The sequence below is a fragment of the Branchiostoma floridae genome, chromosome 4 (assembly GCF_000003815.2).
Source record: "Branchiostoma floridae strain S238N-H82 chromosome 4, Bfl_VNyyK, whole genome shotgun sequence".
In the NCBI taxonomy this organism is placed as follows: Eukaryota; Metazoa; Chordata; class Leptocardii; order Amphioxiformes; family Branchiostomatidae; genus Branchiostoma; species Branchiostoma floridae.
In genome coordinates, this window is record NC_049982.1 from 12,531,517 (window position 1) to 12,556,416 (window position 24,900).

The 24,900-nt window shown below is 42.4% G+C and overlaps 1 protein-coding gene across 2 annotated transcripts in view; it reads left to right on the forward strand.

The window, feature by feature from the left end:
• LOC118414111 (lactase-phlorizin hydrolase-like) overlaps positions 1 to 22,801 on the forward strand; it is a 30,133-nt gene extending 7,332 nt beyond the window's left edge. Inside the window, exons 6-11 of one of the 2 annotated variants that reach the window (XM_035817892.1) lie at positions 16,069 to 16,216; positions 19,373 to 19,524; positions 19,776 to 19,909; positions 21,643 to 21,787; positions 22,079 to 22,244; positions 22,637 to 22,801. In XM_035817892.1, the coding sequence (XP_035673785.1) occupies positions 16,069 to 16,216; positions 19,373 to 19,524; positions 19,776 to 19,909; positions 21,643 to 21,787; positions 22,079 to 22,244; positions 22,637 to 22,741 (850 nt within the window). In that variant the 3' untranslated portion in view covers positions 22,742 to 22,801. Of the gene's footprint in view, positions 1 to 228; positions 1,388 to 16,068; positions 16,217 to 19,372; positions 19,525 to 19,775; positions 19,910 to 21,642; positions 21,788 to 22,078; positions 22,245 to 22,636 lie in introns of those variants that run through there. The other variant, XM_035817893.1, reaches the window with a different exon arrangement.
• The last annotated feature ends 2,099 nt before the right edge of the window (positions 22,802 to 24,900 follow it).

Below are 24,900 nucleotides of genomic sequence, written 5' to 3' on the forward strand. Positions count from 1 at the left end.
AGAAAAACAGAGACTCAGATATCAGAAAAAACAGAGACTAAAATAACAGACTAACAGAGACAAATATTACAGACGAACAGAGGCTATGATATCACAAAAAACAGAGCTCAACGTTTTAGTAAAACTTAGACAAAAGAATTTTGTATTCCAATCATCGACATCGCACGTTGTTACACGACACGAAACAACTGTAAAACAGCAGTGCTGATTTTCTTGTTCACCCGACAGCCGGCTCCCTGCCCATCGGTGTCCACAGCTCCAGCCGCACAGTCTCTGATGTTCACCGGAATACTCGGGATCCTGGTCGTCCTTGTCGCCTTCTGCAGTCCCTAGTCTTTTAGATGATTCATTTTAAGCCAAAATTTCCATACATCATAGCTCGTTTTTAATTGAGATATTGGTTGTTTTTATAACAATAATTGATTAAAAAGGTACTGCTACTAATCTAAATTTAGATGTATCCTATTTTGCTTATCGCACGCGATTAAACATGGTTGTAGGGAATGATTCTCATAGGGTTCAAAACTGCCTCGTTTTGTAAGCTATATAAGGTGTTTCTCCTTGGGCCACTCTTGTTTTTACCCCATGTTGAAGACATACAAAGTGTAATGAATATTCTGTCACTTTCATGAAGAATTGTATACTGTACTTGTATACTAATTATTAGTTACATTTTGGGAGGGTGCTCTGACCTGCTCAAAATCTATGGAACATGAGCGACATTTGGCGGATTTAAAAATCATAACATCGGGTCATTGAGTGGAGCCTGAGACAACATCATAATTCCATGATAGTACTTGAAGACGATTTCAATTGTTAAGAGTTCTGAGATGTCCTAAATTTCTAAAGACTCAGAAAAGTAACTAGGAGACCATTCGTGTCAAGTTTAGATGGATGTTATCTATGTGTGACTATGACGAACTTTTCATGTGCCCAGATACATGTTGATGTTATTTGGTTGCGTTTCAACCCTCTTTGAAACCAGCTACTTACAGAACAAAAACACATAGCTACCTATTGCACATTCGAAAGTACAAATATGTGTAATAGAATGTAACGTCGCTAGGTGGCGCGGCAAACAAGTAACGTTCCGTTTTAACTTAGATTCAGTATGTATGTTCAGTACCAGGAGTTCGGATGACTCGTTATCAAGGCCTTTCTTTGATTGCAATGTGCTTGTAGTTAATCAGTCGTCATTTCTAAAAATCTTGGAATCCATCAAACGAATTAATTCCATGAAATGAAGTAGCTGTAAACGTGTGTTTCAGTTTATTAATGTAATACTCTGACATGTAATAAAGATGTAGAAAGATTTACCCAAGAACCTACCAAGATTCTTTCCTATTCTGGCGCGACTTCCCGCTCAGTGATGTGGTTGTAGAGAAAGATAACAGTATAACGAGGACACCATAAAACAGTTTTTATACTATGAGAACAAAACAGGGAGGCAAACAAATACCCAATGGCGTAGGGTTTCCGGCCTATTCCGCATTGGCTCTGTAGCGAGGGCGTGGGGATCAAACCATATGGCCAAAGGGCGGGGAAATGTGACGTAAAGTCGGTTGATTTATCCTGACGTGAGATAAGCAAATCTGGGAAAATACACCTAAAACAGAGAGAAGTAGAAATTTGCAATAAGAAAACGATTGGTCCAGGCATGCTTCAAATATTGGGTTCTTTGATGACCAGAATCTGTTTTTCTCCTCTCTCTGTGTGGTCATGAGTCATGACCGTTCACGCCTTGCTGGGAAATAATCCCGCGTTGTGAAGCCCGTTTGTGTGGCGTTGACGAAGTGGAAAACGGCAAAGTGTTTAAGAGATCTTGGGAAACGTGCGATTTTCGTATTAGTCATCGCTCAAGTTTGGTTAGTGAGTGATACTGTACATGTGTTTAAAGTGCCTGTATGTTTCCATATCGACGTTTATAGATGACTTGTCGTAACTAGACTAAAGTAAGAAAGTTTAGTGTGGCCGTACGTCTTTAGCTGTGGGTTTGCAGCGACATCTTGCGAAAGTACTAAAACTGCAGCTGCATTTTATTGAACCATGACCTTTCGAAAAACAGGTCACGTCAGCAGCGCAATTGGACAAGAACATGTAAAGTAGGTCTCCAAGCGCATGTAATTGTAAGAAATAGTCGATTTGCCATAGCCGTTTTTGTTAGAACGAAATTGTGTGCTTACATGATGACACACTTATTTCGTTTTCTATCATGTTCCAGACGGTTTACCATTGTCATAAGGATGAGAACAAGTTGGAGACAAGTAGTCCATGGGCCAGAGGGGTTTTTGGTACCACCGAGAGGGACAAGTGCTATCATGGATTTTTTTTATTAGTAGGAACTAAAGTTTATTTTAAGCCATGATAACCAGTTGTCATGCACAGAGCACGTCACCGGAACGTACTGCGCCTGCGCAAACCCTGGTAGTTTGGGGCTTGGTTTGGTCAACGTTGCATTAAAATCCCGCTTGTTGCACAGTATATGTTAGAGACGTGGTTTCGTGTAAAACGTACACGGAGTTTTACCCTTATATACGCACGTACGTTCTTAAATGCGGCCCTTTAGTAAACCGGGGGTTTAGCATGTCTATACTTTTCGCGCAGGCGCAGTACGTTCCGGTGACGTGCTCATGCACAGCTTTCCTACTGTAATCACGTGACCAAGTGACGTCATCCAAATTGACCTGGCCGTTTGGTCATTTATTGAAAAAGACGAGATAAATATGTAAAACATCAATAATTTCCAATGAAAATTGGTTTACATGTGAAAAATACCACAAGAATTACAAAGTATTAAGTTTTTTGTCGGTTTTTAGCATCTTTTAAGTTATGAATCTTTAAAGGCTGATTTTTGGGGTAATTTTTGCGTAAAAATTACATTGTTTACTTTCCAAAACCAGGCATTTATTCAGCCTGCCTATGTGGCCTTGTTTGATACGTTTTCGTGATTTGCCACATCTTTACCTGCATTTTGGGCTTTAAAGCAACAAAATCCGTCAATTCCAGCAGGAGTTACGAGTATTTCAATAATTACACCCAACGGACTTTTTATCGTCTGCGTTGTCGAACCCCGAAGCGACGCAAGCGTGGCGCGAGTGTAGTGAGAGTGGACCTTTAGCACGGAACGCTCGTATCGCCTGAGGAAACTTTTGTGTGAAACATTACCGACATCTCCATAATGATTACGAAGAAAGGACACCTAGCTATAGACAGCCCAGTGCGGCTCTTCTGCATTTTTCTTTTGTCACATTTGTTTTTAACATGATGGCAAATACGACCAAACGACAATCAAATGTTCAGATTTTCATTTGTACATGTAAACACACACCAACGGATTTGCCCAGTCACCGGTCTGTGCGCAGGCGCCAACTGTGACAGCCTCTCTCTGGGCCCCTAGACTGATCTGGTCTGGTGTTTCTGCATTTTTCCTTGGTAACCGCATTGGTTCCGAACTCGCAAATTGGGCTGGTCGGTATAACCTCGAGTTCCAGACTTGCAGTTTCTTGGTTAAAAACAAAAACACAGAACGAACGATTCCCGACTTGTCATCTCAAAGACGGTATGTGCTGTTTTGAACCTTTTGCATTTGTATTTAAAGATGATCATCACATTTTGTTACATCATTTTCCTATGTTGGTTACGTTTGTGTCTGTTGTATACAGTCACACCTGTCAAAGCGGGGGGGGGAGGGGCTGGAGAAATGTGGCTACTGTAGACAGGTGGCCACTATAGAGAACATTTCTATCAATTGACCACGAGCAATAAGTTACACATGTTTTCAGTACCCACTAATTTTTCCCACCAAGTAACATTGTTAAAAACGTCGCACTTGCATCCGGCACCTCTAGGTTCGGTAGTGGTGTGGTTACCTCTAGATTTCGTGAATGATACATCTGCGTTCTCGAACCCAGTAGTGCTGCAAGCGTGCCCCAAGTGCAGTGAGATACCACCTTAACTATTTCTCGGGCCCGGCTATTGGGCGTTCTACCTGCCCAGACCCAGGGCTAGGCAAGCGTCGGCCCTTAGTTTCGACGTTCGATCTTTCTGGCAGCTGATCGTGAATTGTCTGATTATGACGAGGTAACTATGCATGTGGCAGTAGACTAGGGTGGGCGGGAAGCACTGCCAGTGCCGACCGAGGGGAAACTTTTATTACGAAGAAAATAAGGTGAAGTGCACTGTTACAGGTAACGTTTGTAACTCCTGCCTATGATATAACCCTTGGGTCGAAAAAAGCTGTCATTTTTGGCTATCGTAAATGGAGACACAGTAGGGGGTGTGACTGAAAAATGGGTACATGTATATCTATCATTTACAAGAAGCCTGAAATGGCATGAAGCATTGGAAAGAATGCTGATTCTAAAGCAAAATATAGAGAACGTTTTCATGTAAGAAAGCTGACAAAATGTCCTGCAGAATGAAAGAATATATACTGTTGGTGCAGAAACGTTGACAAAACATTTCATCAACATCTTTCATTGACGTCGTCAAATAAAGATGGTCAGAATGGTGTAAAAATGTTTAAAGAGCAATTATCATGTTGCTTTCCTGTATCTATCTGAGGTGAATAAAACGGAGAAACTTCAATGTGGACGTTGTCTGGACTTAATGAATAGTTATACAACTTGCATAAATGGTATGAAGTGGGTGGTTACGACCTAAAACCTGCACGATAAATCAACTGTGATATTAATTAAGCAGTAAATAAAGATTTGTGAGGAAAATCATTTTGCAAATACATATATTACATTTATCGGTATTAAATTTTTTGCAAACACCGATGCAATATTTTGGTGTCACAATTAAGAAATGCCTTCTCATGAGCGCACAAAATGCCCGTATCGCCTGAGGAAAACTTTTGAGGGAAACAATACCGACATCTCCATAATGATTACCAAGAAGGGACACCTAGCTATAGACAGACCAGTGTGGCTCTTCTGCATTTTTCTTTGGTCCCCGCATTTATGTCAAACCCACAAGCTGGACAGATCGTTAAAGCCTGGGCACAACCCACCGTACGTGCAATTTGTCCGTACGTTTTTTTGTGGAGGCCACGTCCGACACGTATTCCTGAAAACGTGGGGAACGACTGGCAAGAGCAGGGAGGGAGTACGTCAACGCATGTCACTCGCACGGTTGCGCAAGGTGTAAGTACGTGGTCTGCACGCCACGCCTGGCTGCGAGCGGTTGCGTTCATCGTTCGTTACGGAAGTGGTAGGTGAGTTGCACGTGCTTACAACGTACGGTCTCTGTGCGATTACGGTCTCTGTTAACGTATGCAGGCCCTACTTACACGTGCTACTTACGTACGGTTTCCTTACTCGCATGGTGTAAGTGCGTTCAGGTGCGATGAACGTAAGTTTTTCGGGGATGTATATATAGGACGACCTTTCAAGGTCTTTCTTTTGGGCGGCTCTGGTCGAAGCTGCTACTGATGCAACTGACGGCTTCTTCTGCGTCTTCTTGCGCATCTTGGAGACGGGTTGGCAGTCTTTCGTCGACTCGGCTCTATATCCTGCAGAAACCATGTGCTCAATGCCACGTGCGTTGTACGTGCGGAGCACCTGCTCATTCGTTACAGTGCAGGTGTGTTGTGCGTCGGCATTCACAGGTGAACAAGTGAAGCGCGAATTAAGCACGGAACACGCAATCACCACGTCCGTAGCACGCACGTTCTACGTGCGCCGTCCGTACAGCAATTGACTGTGAGAACACTTTAATACACTCAGGGAGCCAGTGCGTTGTACGCTCATTGGCTGTACATGGCAGGTGCGTCGCCCGTACTGGCACGTACGGAGGGCGAATCCGCAGCCCGAACGCAGAGAAAGTTCCGCATGCACTTAAATTTCTACGGCGTGTCTGCATGCTCCCAAATCCGTCGAATTCCCTACGAGCTCGTACGGAGACGGTACTTACCACTTACGGACACCAAAAGATTGCCAACGTTTTGGCACGTATTTGCACGTACGGCGGGTTGTGCCCCTAGCTTAAAGCCGGGAACGGGTTTTCTGTGCGTTCAAATCTAGGCACGCGTTAAAAATCTGCGCGTCAAAAATAAAGTCCTTGAAATATGCCAGCAAATGTGCAGTGAGAAATTCTTATTCTTGTGACCCCATTATATGATTTTCCATCTGTTACCTGGATTTGGGGTTTGAAAAGCCCCAGATTTTTAGGTCTTTTGGAATAGGTTAATTTGCAAAATATCCAGAATATTTCAAAATCAATTAAGTTTGACGCAAATACATGGGAAAAGTACTAACGTGTATCGTTTTGTAGAATATTAGGCTTTACTCAATTCTATAAGCTTCATTTCTCAAGCAGATTGTTTCACATGCAAATTTCAAGGAGACAGTTCCACATCTAAACTATCAATCACCTGGCAACCCAAACCCAACCATGGCTGTATTCACAACCAAGAATAACGAAACGGAACGTTCATGGTGACAAATTTATCCGTTTTAGCTTGCCAAACGGATGAACCGTTTCATTTTTTTGCATCGTGAACAGGGCCTTCCATATGATATTTAAGTACACTTTACCATTGCTGATCACGAAGGTACCGTACCGCCAAAAGCGACTGCTATTGCCGTCTATAGGACCCGAGTCGCAGTGTGGTTTCTGACTGACTGCCAATGACTTTAAACCACTGCAAATATTTTCTCCTTCGCGCAAAAGTATGTCCCCGCAATCTCAAATACATGTACAGCTAATAGACAATGGACTGGTAGAGAACATATTTTATTGAGTTTGTCACGTGCACAGCAAGTTGTCTCCCAAATCATAATGCCGGCTTTGACGGCTTTTGGCGGACGTGCGTCTTTTTATGGCGCCGACACGCGCAGGACCCGCCCACGACCTCCCACAATATCATTTTCTTTTGCTCCCAATAACTATTTCATACATGTTGTCGGTATTGCGCTTCTACACAGGCAATTATCGGCCTAATTGTACCGCGTATGCCGATTTTAAGCACGCATATTCAGTACATTTGGCGACGATGTTTGACAAATTTACGTGCATTATTGGTGACTTTTCATCGTGCAGATAAGCGAAGTCACTAACAATGGAGTGAATGGAAGCTGGTTTGGAATTTAAGGATTCCGTGCAATTGACTGAAGTGTGCGTTTATCCGACGCGCAATTAACTGGCTTCTATTGTATACCACTTTGAAACTCAGATTTTAAACAAATAGTATTCCTAAGATTTTAGCATTGAATCAGCATTTGATATGTCCCTTACAATGATTCCAATTTTTATGAACAGCCCTCTTGCTGAATCGTTGCTGTGAATTGCCTCGTTGTTGTAAATATGCCAGGAGGCATGTGAGTCTTGTTGTTGTTGTTATACAGAAAAAAGATAAGATGACCTAGGATTATGCTCCATATCATCCATATATAATTGAGTCAGACTTACAACGTTCACAGAAACACAATAAAAAGTCATTTTGAGGACTTTTAACATAATGATGGCACAAGACATCGATAAACGTTTGCATTGAAAAAAGGAAGATGACATATACAGTGGCAAGATGCCAAAATAGCGACCTGATTTCTGTCTCCTGACTTCTTTGCTAAAAATGTCTACTTTTCTTACGCACCTAGCCAAGGAGCTAAACTAACCACTAAGAACCCTACCACTGTTTATGAATCGTTCAGTGTAATTGGTCAAGTCTTGATGATAGAGTACTTTAGCACCATTTCCATGGTAACCGTCATGAAAAATCTGCCTATTTCAAAATGTCTACAAATATTGTTTAGAGGTCCAAATGGCCGATAGAATGGCGTATGTCACCTGATCATGATTTATTAACTAAACTAGAAAGTCCGTCCGCACCCTCATACTGAATTTCAGGTCATTTGGTTTTAGTACAGAGGCATACCCAAAACTATATGTTTTTAGTCTGAAAATAGCAAAAAAAATCCCAAAATTCAACAATTTCAAGAAACGTATTCCGAAAGTAAAAATGAAATAATGTGGGCACATAGCCTACACACCTCCAAACCAAATTTCAGGTCATTTTGTTTCAATACAATGGCACAGGAGCCAAAAATATATATTTTTAGTCAAAAATGGCCCAAAATCCCCAAATAACTCATTTTTGAAGTAATGTAAGCACAAATTGTTCATAGTGCCCTGTGAGCAAATGCCCAATGCACCTCTGTATCAAATTTCAGGTCATTAGGTTGTAATACCAGGGTACAGGGGTCCAAAATATATATTTTCTGTCAAAAATGACTAAACACCCTAACTGAAACAATTTTTAAGGTCTCTACCAAAAAAAGAGAGGAAAAAAGTCTGGGGGTATTTGCTATCTCTACCTCCATGCCAAATTGCAACTCACTTGGGCCAAAGATGAAAAAGTTGAATCCATTTATTTAAAGATTTGGCAGGAGAAACACTGCAAAAAAACAATATACATGTATTTCAATCCACACTGTAGTATGGATTAAAATACTAAAAAGTTCTATTTATTTCTTACCTAACTAAAATGTTTTCTAAGAGCCCTTACATTAGTTATGAATCGTTCGGTGTCATTGGTCATGCCTTGATAATGGCTAAATTTCAAAAACATCCAACAATGGCTTGTTTAGCAACTTTCCTGTAAGAAAATGCTATTTTTCACCGTTGCCATGGCAACCATTGTGGAAATTTGTCTAAATTTATTTCAAAATGGTTCCAAATATATTCAACAGGTATTTGTATGATCTAAGTGCAGAGAAATACTCATCAAATGTGGTTGGGGATTATTAAAACCACTTTTGATGACTTGTAATAAACGATTTTTGGTAGTTCTATAGATTTGAGTGACGTCACAAAATCACGTGATAATTCCTATAAAGCTGGGCATCTGACATGGTTATCATGCAAAATAATGAAGTAGAGGAATCAACCTTTTCAAAAAAGTAAGTCACCCTTTGTCCCTTTGTTTGGTACCAAATGGCCATTTTGGGGGACCTGGCCCATGGACTAAAGGCCCTACAGACTCATCAGGGCCGGGCATGGCTGAAGCATTATGCGCCGAGCCGATCTTATAAAAGTATTATAACACTCCGACAGTCGCCTAAAACTTTCAACTTAACGCACATGTACACTACGGTTCATTCGACCATTTAGATATCTGTACATGTAGACGGTCCAGATATGCAAATATCAATGTGGCAAGCTAAGTAAAATCGTTTCTCAAAATAATTCCTGTGTGCTTTATAGTTATGCCATGGATACATTTTTTAGAACTCGCTGTCTTCCTCGGTACACTGCCCGCGTTTTGATCTTGTGCTGCGTAAATTGTAAGGCTCCAATTAACACTACTGTCGTTAGATGACGCCCCTAAACAAGGTGTACTACTACTATGTGAAGAAACTAGAACATGTTGACTGTTCTGTCAAAACTGTCGCTTCAAGATTGTCAGCTCATTGATTACATAATCCACCAACATAAGAGTCATCCGAAAATGGTATGTTTCAGGTTATGACCCTTGTCCTGAAAAAAAGTCTGTTGGTAGGGAGTTGATTCTCTTTTTTTTCTTCTTATTTTACAGATAAGCACTATAAAAGGGTCGGTCGTTGAACCACAAAAAAGATAACGTTATGTTCCCAAAGTAACATCTGTCAAAAAAAAGCAGGGACAAAAAGCAAGGACAACTCTCTAGCATCACTTCAAGCTGCAAGAGAGACCTTGAACTCATGGTGGCTATGTCTCGAAACAATTTGCCCAAGGCATGGGTGTTCTCTGTTTGTTACATTTAGTGCGCAGGTATTATCGAGTACATCAGTTGTACGGCAAACAACAGAGGAATATCCTGCGACAAGGCGTCTAAAGAACATCTCAAGTGAAGTTTAGCGTCTCATATCTCAGGTAAAACTTTTTGTAGGCCATGGAGTGTGTTTAGTAACGCCACCGCCGACATACTAGTTTCTTTGTTTTGGACAAACAATCAGTTTGTTTTGGGTAACCGTGACACCAGTCCTGTAAGTACAAGCTGCATGAGAGCTACAGGCTGTAAAGTTTGATCCATTTACACTAGTATTTGTTTTGATGAGTGTTGTGGGTTATATAACATACTCGATACATGGCTCTACTCAAACACGGGGCCTTCGGCTTTATTACCCATTCGAGACCACCTTGCCACCGTTTTGTGCACACTGACTACAGGTTCTGTAAATTCTAATGACGTTTGGGAGAGTGAACAACCCTTTCCACCAGAACATGACATTGCCACTATATTGAAATATGCCAACATGAGTACAAATCAGGTATCGCGGCAGACGCCTCAGGTCACAGGTCATTTAGGTGACACAATAACACCACCGCCAAGAACAGCAACGTCAAATTATCTTCTGTTTTTTTTTACCAAAGACCAAGACTGAAAAATATTCAAATGTCAACCGTCAATGCAATGGGTAGATCACGTGAGAGCTTGCCGTAACAATGACAGGTGATCACGTTACACGGGTACCTTACTGCTGACCTGAGAAGTATGCGCAGGTGAGGTCGTAAGGTGGAAGGCATTTGGAATACGTCAGGAGAGTCTTACTTGGAACAATCCTTTCAACTCCTTCAGCTGAACATAAGAGTGAGGTAAGCAACGTTGGGTATTCTCTTACAACCATGATCGTCCTAATGGTGGAATGTTGGTTGGACCTGGGATCATAAAGGGAAGGGCACCATTGTTGTTGTTGTTCACCTTGTGGCACATAGATTGCTTTCCAGATAAAGTTTCCTTGCTGCTTCTGCAGCAGGGTATATTCCTACAGGGAGAGGTCGATAGCCTTCCCCTTTAATTTGCTGTTCGAACGCTGGACCGACATTTGACGTCGCTGCCAAAACACAGGTGCAGTCCCAACCAAGATCCTTTCCAGGATTTGTACCTTGGTCTTCCAGTTACCAACTAATTGGAACCAGAATCTCAACTGCGAGGCTGGCACCAGTTGAGCTACAGGGACATCCCTGAAAGGGAACACCATTTGGGTGTTCAATAATTGCCAATTTTCAGATTGACACTGTCTTACACAATTTAGCGTTGTGCTGGTGCTTAAAATACACAGGTGGGAAAATACAGGTTGTTTTCTTTGTGCTAGCGTTACTGGCAAGGATTGAAGAAAGGTAATACATTCAAGAGGCTTTTGTAAAACAGATGTCTATTGGACAACCGCCTGATCCACACACACAGACACACACAGACACAAGCACAGGCAAATAGACAAAGACAGACAAAGAGAAGTACAGAGATACAGACGCACACACAAGAACCCCCACCGACACACCCACCCACATACACAGACACACAAACACACTCACACACTCACACACACACACACACACACACACACACACACACACACACACACACAAACCCACCACGTCTCGATCGTGATGTTTTTTTATCTAGTGCGAACAGATGCTGTTACAGTTTCAACGTAACCAGAAACCTTGGAGTGGCCTTCAGGTCTCACTTTGAAATGACCTTCAGGTCTTGTTACGGCGTGACCATTAAGTAAAAAAAAAATACATACAAACACACACACACACACACACACACACACACACACACATACACAAGCAGACAGACAGACACACCGTTGAAACACGCGCGCACACTCGAACGAGTTGAAGACATCATTTGTTAGACTGGAAAGACGAGTGCTTCTTTCATGGTCAGATCGTTTAGCATACCAGTGCCATGGCGCTGACGAACACACGAAGCGCTCGGGTCAGGAACATACTTTACAATGCTACCACACTCCAGAAACAAGTGTGTTATATTTTTTAGATGTGTTTCCTCTGGTTTAAAAGGCATTGCATAATCAACTTGACATTGAGTTGGGATCAGGCAGGATTTATGTTACACAGCATTAACAATGATAACAAAGGTGGATCCGCTAAAAACAAATTGAGGTCTTACAGACTGTTCAAGTCAACCTATAATGTAGAACAATACCTGGATATTGACAATATTCGGCACAGGACGGCCGTCACAAAACTACGAGTCAGTTGCCACAAATTACACATCGAAACCGGAAGACATAACCGCACTCCTCTAGAACAACGAATATGTAGATACTGCAATCTAGATAAGTTAGAAGACGAACATCATTTTGTAGTAGAATGTAGTTTGTACAAGAAAGAGAGAGCTGAACTCTACAGACTAATAGAACCCATGTTCCCCCACTTCATACATCTAAGTAATATAGACAAATTTATATTCCTTATGAATCTAGACAAACCTTTACTTATAAAGCATATCTGTTCTTACATTTTCAATATCACAAAGAAACGAGAAGAAGCCGAATGTACGCAGTAGATTACGATCCTTGAGTAGTGTAGATTCATTGTATCATTATATCATGTTGTATCATTTGTTGTGACCTGTACTAAACCCAGTGGGTATGAATGTACAATAAAGGTCTTCATTCATCCATTCATTAACCCCCAGTACTCACCACCCCTGTACCACACCTATTGTAAAAAAGGACCTTTAATATGTAACATTTGCACTGCAATGGGTACACATAGAATTTATGTGTACCCCAAGGTTACATGTTAAAGGTCCATTTTTTAAAAATTGATTGAGAAATTGCTACTGATATTTTTCTAGCAAAACTTGGCTATAGTCAGTTCGTCTTCAGCAGCTGTAGGTACTCAGCCATCATGTACAGAAACTACAAACAAAATCAACGATTTTTGGTTCACTGAACGTGCTTGTGTGTTGATTTTGCAACTGAAGCCATTCAAGGGTCCCAACCGTACGACTGAACAAACTAAGACGGTTTGCTTTCTGTCGATATGGCGCGTGGAATTGTAAAAGAAGTAATTTGTCAGAGAATGTTCACCTCTTCCGTTTACATATTTGCTACCAATTAAACTCTACCAAACCTGACACAAACGAGGCTACAGGTGGCCATACATATATCTCCGTTCTTTTTTCTTAAAACTCAATATGTGCATTTTGTATATCATGCAAAATGCTTTTGTATATCAACTTTTCCAATGATACACCACTTCAGACATTCATGGACCGTGCACCCAAGAAATCAACAATGGTGCGATAGTGGAACAAAATAATCATTGCTAATGGGTATTATTAATATTATCACAAGGTAATGTAGATAAGCTTACCGATGATATGAAGCAAAGTGCTCATCTAAAAACAATGAATATATCGAGGGAAAGTTCGACACTTGTTTCTCAAGCCTCATTCGCAGCCCAGGTGCTCGACAAATCAGGGACCTACGATCATAGCACATGGGTTATCACTATAAAGGATAATGAGATTGCCAATGATACGCAATATAATGGAATTGATAAACAGTCAGATAGAATAAAAGCGTTTATCTGATGAACTGAAATCAACGCCTAGTGCTTCGGTGTCATTTCCAAACCGGGGCCTGGTTGGGCAGATTTCGGGAACGTAACGTATGATATAAAACACGCAGAACGTAAAGAAAAATGGGTAATGAGCATGATTTGTATATATTCCTTGATAAATACTTTTATTTTTGTTTCCACATCCTGAGCGGGCCCTGGTTTGGAAATGTGATGAGCGTAGCACATGTTGTCGCCGTTACAATAACCTGTCCTTGTTCCTCCTTCAGCTTTACCATTCCTAAGAGAAGATGACGGCGTTTTGCAGGGCCATTTTCATGTTGGCGGTGGTGTGTCATAAAACTGGAGGGCAGTTTTTGGACCTGAAGAATATAACTGGTATGGGAAACTATGACTGGAAAATCTGCTTGGTTCTGGGCTAGTGAATACAGATTCCTGTCATGCCTGTCATGTTGCTCCAAACACGTTTTGCCCTGTTTTCTTTCATGTTGTCTTCATCAGGGCATCAGTAATGCTTCCTGCATCACAGCCACTACAACCATTGCTGAACTGTGTCTTACACACTTGAGTTATTGTATGCCAGGCAGCCCAAGCCATGAAACGCGACTTCACCTTTATACGCATGGTAGCCTACGCACTATGTATTTAAAAACAGAGTAATTAGGGCTATCAAGTCGATGGACAGTGGCTTCAAACTTATGATATTTTGATGATATTGAAATTTGAATCACTGTCCGTCGACAATGCAACGGATATATATTTCCCTTTAGAGAAAGGTGAAATAACGTTACAGCTTCATAGAAAAACTCTTAATCGTGTGTTCTCTTGAACAAGACCCCACAACACGGGCAGATGATTGACAACCTGTGAATTTTCCTCAGCCCGTGATGCTTTCCTGTCCGGGACTCTGCCCGACGGCTTCCTCTGGGGAACGGCCACTGCTTCTTTCCAGATCGAGGGAGGGTGGGACTCGGGAGAGAAGGGACCGTCCATTTGGGACTGGTACTCTCACCTGCCACAAAACGTGCCCTGGGGAGATGTGGCGACTGACAGTTATCACAAGGTGAGTCCATCAAAACCAGCGACAAGTTTTTATTGATTATGATACTGACCATTGTGCTGTCAGTGTGTTTGTATGTAACGTTAACGTTATGTATGTAATGTATGTATGTATGTATGTATGTATGTATGTTTGTGTGTATGTATGTCTGTATGTATGTATGTATATCTGTATGTATGTCTCTCTGTGTGTGTGTGTATGTGTGTGTGTCAATGTATGTGTGTATTTGTGTGTGTGTGTGTGTGTGTGCTTGTCGGTGTGTGTGTTTGTCGGTGTGCGTGTGCGCGTGCGCGCGCGTTTGTGTGCGTGTGTGTTTGTGAAGCATTGTAAAAATGTCCCATGTCACCGTGTCAAGTGCTTGTCTAAAACACGTTTTCACAGTACAAAGAGGACGTTCAGATGCACGTGGATACGGGCCTCAACTCCTACCGGTTCTCCCTCTCTTGGCCACGCCTCTTCCCAGACGGCACCAACGCTACCATCAACCAATATGGCGTGGACTACTACAACAGCCTCATCAACGAACTGAAGAACAACGGCATCGAACCACTGGTGACTTTGTATCATTGGGACCTCCCACAAAAACTCAAGGTACGCGCGTTATCTCAAATATTGTGACGTCACGTGACTGTTACTGCAAGTGTTTTGATTATTTTAGTCTGGCTAAAGGAATCAACTTAGAATTTTCTACGACCCTACAGGAACGCTACGGCGGATGGGTGAACGACACCCTGGTAGAGCTGTTCGAGAACTACGCCAGGTTCTGCTTTACCACATTTGGTGACCGCGTCAAATATTGGACGACGTTCAACGAGCCCTGGTCCTTCGTTGCCGCCCTCGGTGACTTCAACTATGATCCCGACTACACCATGAGATACAAAATGGCACACAACGTGATCAGAGCGCATGCTCGAGCATGGCATACTTACGATGACGACTTCCGGTCTGCTCAGAATGGATCGGTAGGAAAGATTTCGTCTATATCTATACTTTTAGTTATATGAGACGTCAAAGAAATAATAATACATGTAAATAGATTTTATGCCAGCTTGTGCATGGGACCAAGGAGGTTTTGTATAACCTCCGTGTTGAGACTGTACCAGTACTTTGAGACTTGAGACTTTATTTGAAAATCCATTAGTGACGTGCCCTACTACTTTGCTACTTCAGAACCTGTTAATATTTTCATGGTAAACAACGCGATGGTTATGGAAACGAAATCTTTGCTGACGATGATACCGGTTGTGTGTGTTTAGATCGGTATCGTGATCAGCTCCATGTGGGGGGGAGCCGGCAGACCTGCACAGCCCGGCTGACCGCCAGGCGGCGACCAACTACATGGAGTTCTTCTTCGGCTGGTTCGCCAACCCTATCATCGGGAACGGTGATTACCCGGAGGTGATGAAGCGGATGGTGCGAGAGAGCAGGTACGGACAGAATACACGGGAACGGAGCAAGGAGGAGGGGAAGGAGGAGGGGTGGAGATAAAACGAAAACACCTTACTTCAGATACCAAATCCATTGTCGATATTAACGATGAAAGTTTGGAAACGTTAGTATGGACAAAAACAAACAAACTGGAGTATATATTGTAAGCACCTTCCGTACGCTCATATGGTGGTTGTGCAAGCATACTGTTGTCTATAGATACACAATGATATTAGATTCTGTCATGTATTTTGCAGACTGAAACAGAACCAGACGGTCTCTCCTCTTCCCGAGTTTACAGAAGAGGAGAAGGTGTACAACAACGGGACTACGGACTTCTTAGGGATCAACACGTACACGGCCAGGATCATCTCCGCTACCAATGAGACACAGACATGTCATCCGGTAGGGCAGGATTGGTACAAGGAGGTTATATAACCTCCTTGATTGGTACAAGCATTCTCTTGCTGTAGATAGTGTGGGGATAGGTTATACCTGAGAAGATTCACAGTAAAAGTTCTTACTTAGCACATGCATATGTTAGAGATATGTTAAGGTATCCCACCGCTGCCACCAGTGTTAGGGTATAGAAGTCTGCTCTATGAAGAACGTCCACTCTGAGTCGTGTCCTATGTGAGATTCATCTGGGGACATCCGGGTGCCCTCCTTTATTGATCCTAATTCACAGCAGATGTCATGGGCTAACTGGACACACATGGCATACAGCTACACATATACACTGATCAATCAATGTGTTGTAGAATCAAAGTGAGTGGCTACTATTGCACAAGTCGTAGAGAATTTCTAGGGGCAGAACAGATAGGACCGTGTGCTTGTTCGTGTGTGTGTGTTTATGTGCATGATGTTTATGTATGTGTGTGTGTGTGTGTGTGTGTGTGTGTGTGTGTGTGTGTGTGTGCGTGTGTGTTTGTGAAGATAGTAAAGATGTCCCAGGTTACCGGGTCAAGTGCTTGTCTAAAACACGTTTACACAGTACAAAGAGGGCGTTCAGATGCACGTGGACACGGGCCTCAACTCCTACGGGTTCCCCATCTCGTGGCCACGTATGTGAAAATGTGGAAAAACAAAACACCTGCACAATCTTTGTCAGTCCACCCCTTACCGTAATACTAGATTTGTGTCAGGTGTAACCCGGCAGTTGACCAGCCATAAGCTACCACGGTGGCACGGCTAGGTTTAAACAGGTGCTGCCGTACCTGTGCTCAAGTACGTGTGTATATAAACAGCCTGCCACGGCCTCTTAAGTTCTCCCGACCCTGGTCAACTACGTTTTACTTCAATGGCAAGCATTTAATATTTACGTCGGATCTATACGAGAATAATAGAGTTATTTCGTGATATTGCCACTTGCTTCGGCAAACATGACAAAGCTGAGTAAGTCCTACTTACTGTGTGATGACTATTTGTTAATCTTTGTATGACGATTGGCAAGTTAATCACTCTCGGCAGCTAGCGGGCACGACCGCTATATAATGAAACTTAATAGCATATTTACTCCCAAATTAAATGTACACGTGATGTAATGCGGATAAAGAAGTATGGTAAATAGGTTGTAATATTTAAACGAATTGCCTTGTATTTGAATCCATTTGCGATCGATGCACCCGACCAAATCCTGAGTGTCATCCTAGTTATTAGTAGTTAACCGCAGGGCTCCTATACGCTCCCATAACAGAATAGTTGGTTATGGGGAGCATAGTAGCCCAGGTGAACAAACTGGGATGACACTGGCGTATCCGACCTAACTAATGCACTATTTTTCCTCTTTCAATAAAATCACAATAAGATTAGCGTATCTTTCAGAAAACCGCGGTCTGACCTTGTTTGGGTGCATGGTGCTCAATTGACCGTATTAAACTACTGGGGGCCGGAATACTTGCATAGTTCAGAGAAAGTGCATGTGTACAGTGAAGGGATCACAATTTAAAGCATTCCAGCCATATCACCTGATCAAGGTTACTCACGGGTCATAGTGAATACATTACTAGACTTCTAGCCGACTTCTGTCCATGCCCAACCATGCCAACGGATCGTCTTGCGGTAATCTTACCTCAGTCAGTCTTGCAAGTGAATTTGAAGATTAAAGAAAGAAAACAATAACAACAGCAAACAAATAAATCAAGGCATTGATGTACTCTACTGATAACATTGTTTCTATTTCAATTATTATCATCGACACTAAGGCCCCCTTTCCACTTGACGGCGCTCTCACGGCGCTCTCGCTGGGATGGAAAATTGGCCAGAGCGCGGTGAGAGCGCCGCGACGCCGGAAAAAGCTGCTCTAGTGGAATCTCTCCGGCGACCCCAGCGCGCTCTCACCGCGACGAAAAACTCAAATGTCAGCATCTTTTAATGAGCTAGCAAAGATTCGAAAGATTACTCAACGAATTTCAGAGATAAAGAACGAATCTTTTGACGTATAGTGTATTTTGGTATCTTTGAAGTCATCCTTTTACGTCTTTCATAACATTCAAAGTATAAAATCAAGGCTGTTGGTCATTGTACAGTCACTCAGACTGAAATATACACGTTTCTCTTGCTGTTTTTTTCTTAAATCTGTCATGCAGCTTGTTCACCATAAATATCTTTATCATGCCACGTTATTGGTGTAAATCATACAACACTGAAACACTTCGATTTAATTGAAAATGGGACTTCAATAGTCTAAATGTACAGATGAAGAACAAGACAACCTAATGTCATCATGTTGAAATTCAAAAATAAGTTGAGAAATGATAAACCTTTATTTTCAAACCTTGCTTATTCCATCTCAGTTTGTTTAATTGTTCATCACCGGTACATTTTGGACATTTCTCCGGGTTCTGTCTATGTCAAATATATACTTCTTCACAAACCGCAGTTGAGAGCGCAGAGAGAGCGCGGTGAGAGCGCCGTCCTAGCTAAATTGGCATCATAAACCACTGTTGAGACCTATTGCGCTCGCCGCGCTTGCTGTGCGCTCTCTTGGCGCTCACGGCGCTCACTGCGCGCGCTCTTGGCGCTCTCTCTGCGCTCTTAGTTGGATCGCCGTCCACGGCGCTCTCACGGCGACTGTTTTGAGCAGGTTCAAAACAGTCGCGACCTGCTCAAAACAGTCGCGGAGGTGATGGCGACCATGGCGATCATGGCGCTCTCACCGCGCTCTCTGCGCGCTCCCATGGCGACCTTGGCGATCCCACCGCGCTCTCACCGCGCTCTTCCCAATTTGAGGTCGCAGAGAGAGCGCCGCGAGAGCGCCGTCCTAGTGGAAAGGGGGTATTACAAAGCTGGTCATGGACCGCGAAAGGCGAAGGGCCACCTGTTGATTTTTACAATTTGCCAGAATATATATCAGCATATTTTGTCAGATTAGACCAAGAATCCATTTCGACCAGGAACACATCTTGACTACATGAAATTTGCAGAGACAACGCTACATGAACGTACTTGGTTGGTATGGTCTCGTCCATGGCGAAAACGGGAACAACTACAATCTTGGAGGTTTCTAATCCTCCTACTTCCGTCCCAATCTACATCTATGTATTTCCTACGCCCGTACAGGATAACCACAACTTTGCCTCTGCCTGTGGGTACATGCCGGACCTGATGGGAGTGAAGGAGACAATCGGACCGGGATGGTTCTACATGGGCAGTAATATCTTCTGGTTCGCACCTTGGAACATCCGGGGTATCCTGCACTTCGTGCGAGAAAGGTATGGGTGGTTCCTTCGTACAAACTGCCCACTCTAGCCGAAACTGACTTCTGAAATTTGGAAGAGAATGTGGGAATGGAAGAGAGACAGAAAGAGAGAGAAAAGAGTAAGAGGAACGAGCTATGTGAATGAATGCTAACAATCAAAATCATGACTATGCTATTTTGTAAGACTTAACCCTTTTGAATATAAGTTTTTACAGTCCTTCCATGCCTTGAGTGCGATACTGCTTTAAAAACGATGTTTCGCAGATACGGTTACACAAAGCCGTTCTACCTATCGGAGGTGGGGATAGGCGAAACGTACAAGTACCACAGCCCGCCGAACTTGAACGACACCTGGCGGATGTGCTTCTACCTGACATACGCAAACGAAGCACTGAAGGGTGAGCTCACAAACTACTGTGACGACAGATCCTTTAACTAAACTCGGCACAAAAAGTTTGGAATATCAACTTTGGCTGATCATATTTCCGTTGTTTCTGCATCAATTTCAATGCGTTATATATCAATAGAAAGCGTGTATGATTTTCTTTCACAGGGTATCAAACTCTTTATGATTATAAATTCGTGGAACGAGCACCAGGGCTGCTTACGTCAGTGGGTCGCGAAAAAAAAGTGCCCAAATTTCCCTTATTGTGTTCAACACTGTATCATACTGTTAGTACGGGTAAGGGTGTCAAAGATTCAATCTATCCTTTTTTCACGTAATCTTTGGTATACAGAACATCCAAGTTTATCTTTAACATTTGAGTAGAGTATATGTGCCCTTTTGGCAGTTGGATGACCGAATCGAGGTGTGGATGCCGCAAGGAGAATGCCACGCTGACTGTCGCACGGATAGAGCGTAACAGCGCGTAGCGCTTGGTGGAGGCAGTGTCATGGTGTAGTGTATGTATGGCTGCCACATGAAACCAAGGTTCACTGTCATTCCAGACAACCTCAATACTGTGAGATACAGGGACACCATTCTCCATTCAGTCGCAATGTCTTACCCCTTCAATATGGGGCCGAATGACATTCCGCAAGATTACACCGCCCGTCCACGCACAAATTTTTTTAAAGTCTGCAATGGTCCTTGCTCTGTGTGGACGGCGTTGTAGTCTAACACTTGCAGAATTGCATTTGTTCTCATGCACACGCTACCGAGGTATGAACCTTTCGACCTGAATGGAGAATGGTGTCCCTGTATCTCACAGTTTTGAGGTTGTCTGGGATGATAGGGAACCTTGTTTTTCATGTGGCAGCCATACATACACTACATCATGACACTGCGTCCACCAAGCGCTACGCGCTGTTACGCTCTATCCGTTCGACAGTCAGCGTGGCATTCTCCTTGCGGCATCCACACCTTGATTCGGTCATCCAACTGCCAAAAGGGCACATATACTCTACTCAAATGTTAAAGATAAACTTGGATGTTCTGTATACCAAAGATTACGTGAAAAAAGGATAGATTGAATCTTTGACACCCGCACCCGTACCAACAGTATGATACAGTGTTGAACACAATAAGGGAAATTTGGGCACTTTTTTTCGCGACCAACTGACGTAAGCAGCCCTGGTGCTCGTTCCACGAATTTGTAATCATAAAGAATTTGATACCATGTAAAAGACAATCATACACGCTTTCTATTGATATATAACGCATTGAAATTGATGCAAAAACAACGGAAATATGATCAGCCAAAGTTGATATTCCAAACTTTTTGTGCCGAGTTTAATATGGGGGATATTTGGGGAAACAGAATGAGGAAGACGGTACTAGTATTCAAAGATTTTACTGTCGGAGCAATCTTGCAATTGTTGTTCCCTCTCTGGTTTTCGATTGACATTTTCAGTTCAAGTTCTGCAACAGAGCTGGTCCTACCTTACCAATTACCGGTACCGGTTATAACTTTAGTATTACATTGTACAGCACTCGTACATATCATAAAGAGTGGTTTTATGTTGTAATAGCTAAAAGTGGATCTGAATAAAATCAAGTCAAGTCAAGTGGTTTTATAGATCAGTTGTTGTGCGTTGTTATACTTTACTTTTTAATCTACGGTGTTAGACCCTGTCTCAACGTCTTCCATTCACTGATATCCCTTCCAACATTTCGTTTTGTTATTTGTAGCGGTCAAGCTGGACGGGGTTGACCTGAGAGGGTTCTACGCCTGGACACTAATGGATAACGTGGAGTGGGGCAGCGGACCGGACCTGGCTTTTGGACTCTACCATACCAACTTCACCCACCCATCGCGCAAGCGTACTCCCAAAAGGTGAAGAAAATGTTTTGCAACTTGGTTTCCATTGCTCACTACCATACTTTGTTATTTGACTACTTCACCGACACTCATGATACAAATAAAACTTTCGTTTCATTTTTTTATATATAGTACTAGTCGGTTGTTATTTGCGAATACCTATTTTCGAAAATAACTTTCGAATCAGTATCTGAAAAAGCCTTAACATAGATTCTAGCAATTGCAATTCCTCTCTCTTTCTCCCTTACCTTTAGGATATTCTAGAATGAAGGTTTTGCTAATATTTTACTATTTTTATATCTGCAGGTCCCAGGGCCTGTATGGGTCCATCGCCCGAGAGAACGGGTTCCCTGACAACGCTAACCATGTGTGGATGACTCGCCAGTGGTGGGAGTGGTGTCACATGGACGAGGCGTACGCACCGACTCGGCACGGCTATGTGGAGCCAACCAACAACGTGAGGCCGACGCAGGTACGAGGCTTTAAGATTTAAGAAAACAAAGACTAACATATCAGAAAACAGACACTAAGATATCAGAAAAAACAGAGGCTACCTTTAGATGTCAGAAATACAGAGACTGAGATGTCAGAAAAACAGAGACTGAGATGTCAGAAAAACAGAGACTCAGATGTCAGAAAAACAGAGACTCAGATGTCAGAAAAACAGAGACTCAGATATCAGAAAAACAGAGACTAAAATGACAGACGAGCAGAGGCTAAGATATTAGAAAAAATAGAGATCAAGGTTTTAGTAAACTTAGAAAGACAAAAGAATGTAGTATTTCAATCATCGACATCGCATGTTGTTACAAGGCACGTAACAACTGTAAAACACCAATGCTGATTCTATTGTTCACCCGACAGCCGGCTCCCTGCCCATCGGTGTCCACAGCTCCAGCAGCACAGTCTCTGATGTTCACCGGAATACTCGGGATCCTGGCCGCCCTTGTCGCCTTCTGCAGTCCCTAGTCTTACTTGTGCACGTGATGGTAGAACGTTACAAAGTCAACATTTCATCTTTTCAATTTAGATGTTTCATTTTAAGCGGAAATTTCCATACATCATAGCTCCTCTTGAATTGAAATATGGGTAGATTTTATAACAATAATTGATAAATTACTACTACTAATGTAGATGTATCTTAAGTATTTGCTTATCGCACGCGATTTAACATGTTTGGTTATAGGGAATGACTCTCATATGGTTCAAAACTAACACGTTTTGTAAGGTGTTTCTCCTTGGGCCACTCTTGTTCTTACTCTTTGTTGTCAACATCATCATCATCATTTGTCATCCTCTTGAGAGGTGATGCAAACGAAGTTGGCCTTCCAGAATTGCCTGTCCTTCATCGCCGTAAGAAGACCTTTCCCCTCCAGACCTGTTTCTTCCTCAATGAGCTTCTTGAGAGTTGAGCTTGGACGACCGACTCTTCTCTTAGTGTCGGGGGACCACAACAATAATCTACCAGCTGGTTCGTTGGCTCGTGCCACGTGACCCGCAAGGCACAGCCGTCGCTGTTTCACTTTTGTAGAGACTTTTGGTAGTGGTCCGTACAATTGTTTGTTTGTAGTATGTTTCCACCATGGACAGTTATAGACTAGACGAAGCATCCTTGTATATGTGCCATTGAGTTTTTGGGAATGTATCTTAGACATAAGCCAAGATTCAGATCCGTACAACAGAATTGTTTCAATACATGTCTGAAAGAGTTTTGTCTTGGTTTGTTTTCTGATGGGGGATTTCCAAACTCTGTGCAATGAGTGAAGGGCACTCCATGCCAAGGCTATCCTAACATTCATATCGTGAAGACTATCGGTGAAACCACCTAAGTATTTGAAGTCGGAAACCCGCTCTATGGAGCTGCCATCAGATGTTAAAAGTAAACTAGGAGTTGTTGGATTTAAGTGCATAAACTTTGTCTTGGAAGCATTGAGGTATAACCCTATTCTTTGGCAGGCAACTTCCACCTTAGTAAGAAGATTTTGTGCGAGTTCTATCGAATCTTCCAACAAAGCAATGTCATCGGCAAAATCTAAATCAGGTAGGGTTTCGGCCGGGTGACGTCGGCTTCGTCTGCGTCGGAGTGTTAGTCCCTCCGAGTCAGATATCGAAGACCGCAATGCATAATCGAGACATATAATGAAGAGAAAGGGTGCCAATGGGTCACCCTGAAGGACGCCTGTATTGATGCTGAATGCATCAGTTTCCCCCTCAGGAGTGATTACCACAGCAGTGGTGTCCTCATACATGGCACGAACAGCACTTACGACATCCGGCGGAATCCCGTAAGCTTCTGTTGTCTTCTGTTGTTGTCAACATACAAAGTGTAATGAATGTTGTATATGTGTGGCACTTTCATGAATTGTGTACTGTACCTGTATACTAATTAGTTACTTTTTGGGAGGGTTCTCTGACCGGCTCAAAATCCACGGAACATGAGCGACATCTGGCGGATTTTTTGAAAAATTACAACATAAAAAAAGACTCGCTGGGGGGCATGGTGTGGAGCCTGAGACTTGAACTGTACTTGAAGACCATTTGAATTGTTAAGAGTTCTGGGATGTGCTATATTTCTATAGGCTCAGAAAAGTAGCCTAGATACAATTCGTGACAAGTTCAGATGAATGTTTTAATGATACACACTTGTTATCAAATGTGTAACTATGTCGAACTTTTCCATGTCCCCAGATACACGTTAATGTTAGCGTTAATGTTATTTGGTTTTGTTTCAACCCTCTTTGATACCAGCTACTTACAGATCATAAACACAGAGATACCTATAACACATGTATTCGGAAGTACAAATATGTGTAATAGAATGTAACGTCGCTAGGTGACGCGCCAAACAAGTGACGACCCGTTGCAACTTAGATTCAGTATGTATGTTCAGTACCATGAAGAGTTCGAATGATTCGTAATCAAGTCCTTTCTTTGATTGCAGTGTGCGTCTTGTAGTTAAGCAGTCATCATTTCTACAGACTTGGAATGATCCATCAAACAAACTGATTCCATGAAATGAAATGGCTGTGAACGTATATTTCAGTTTATTAATGTAATACTCTGACATGTAACAAATATGTAGAAAGATTTACCCAAGAACCTACCGCAAGGTTCTTTCCAATTCTGGC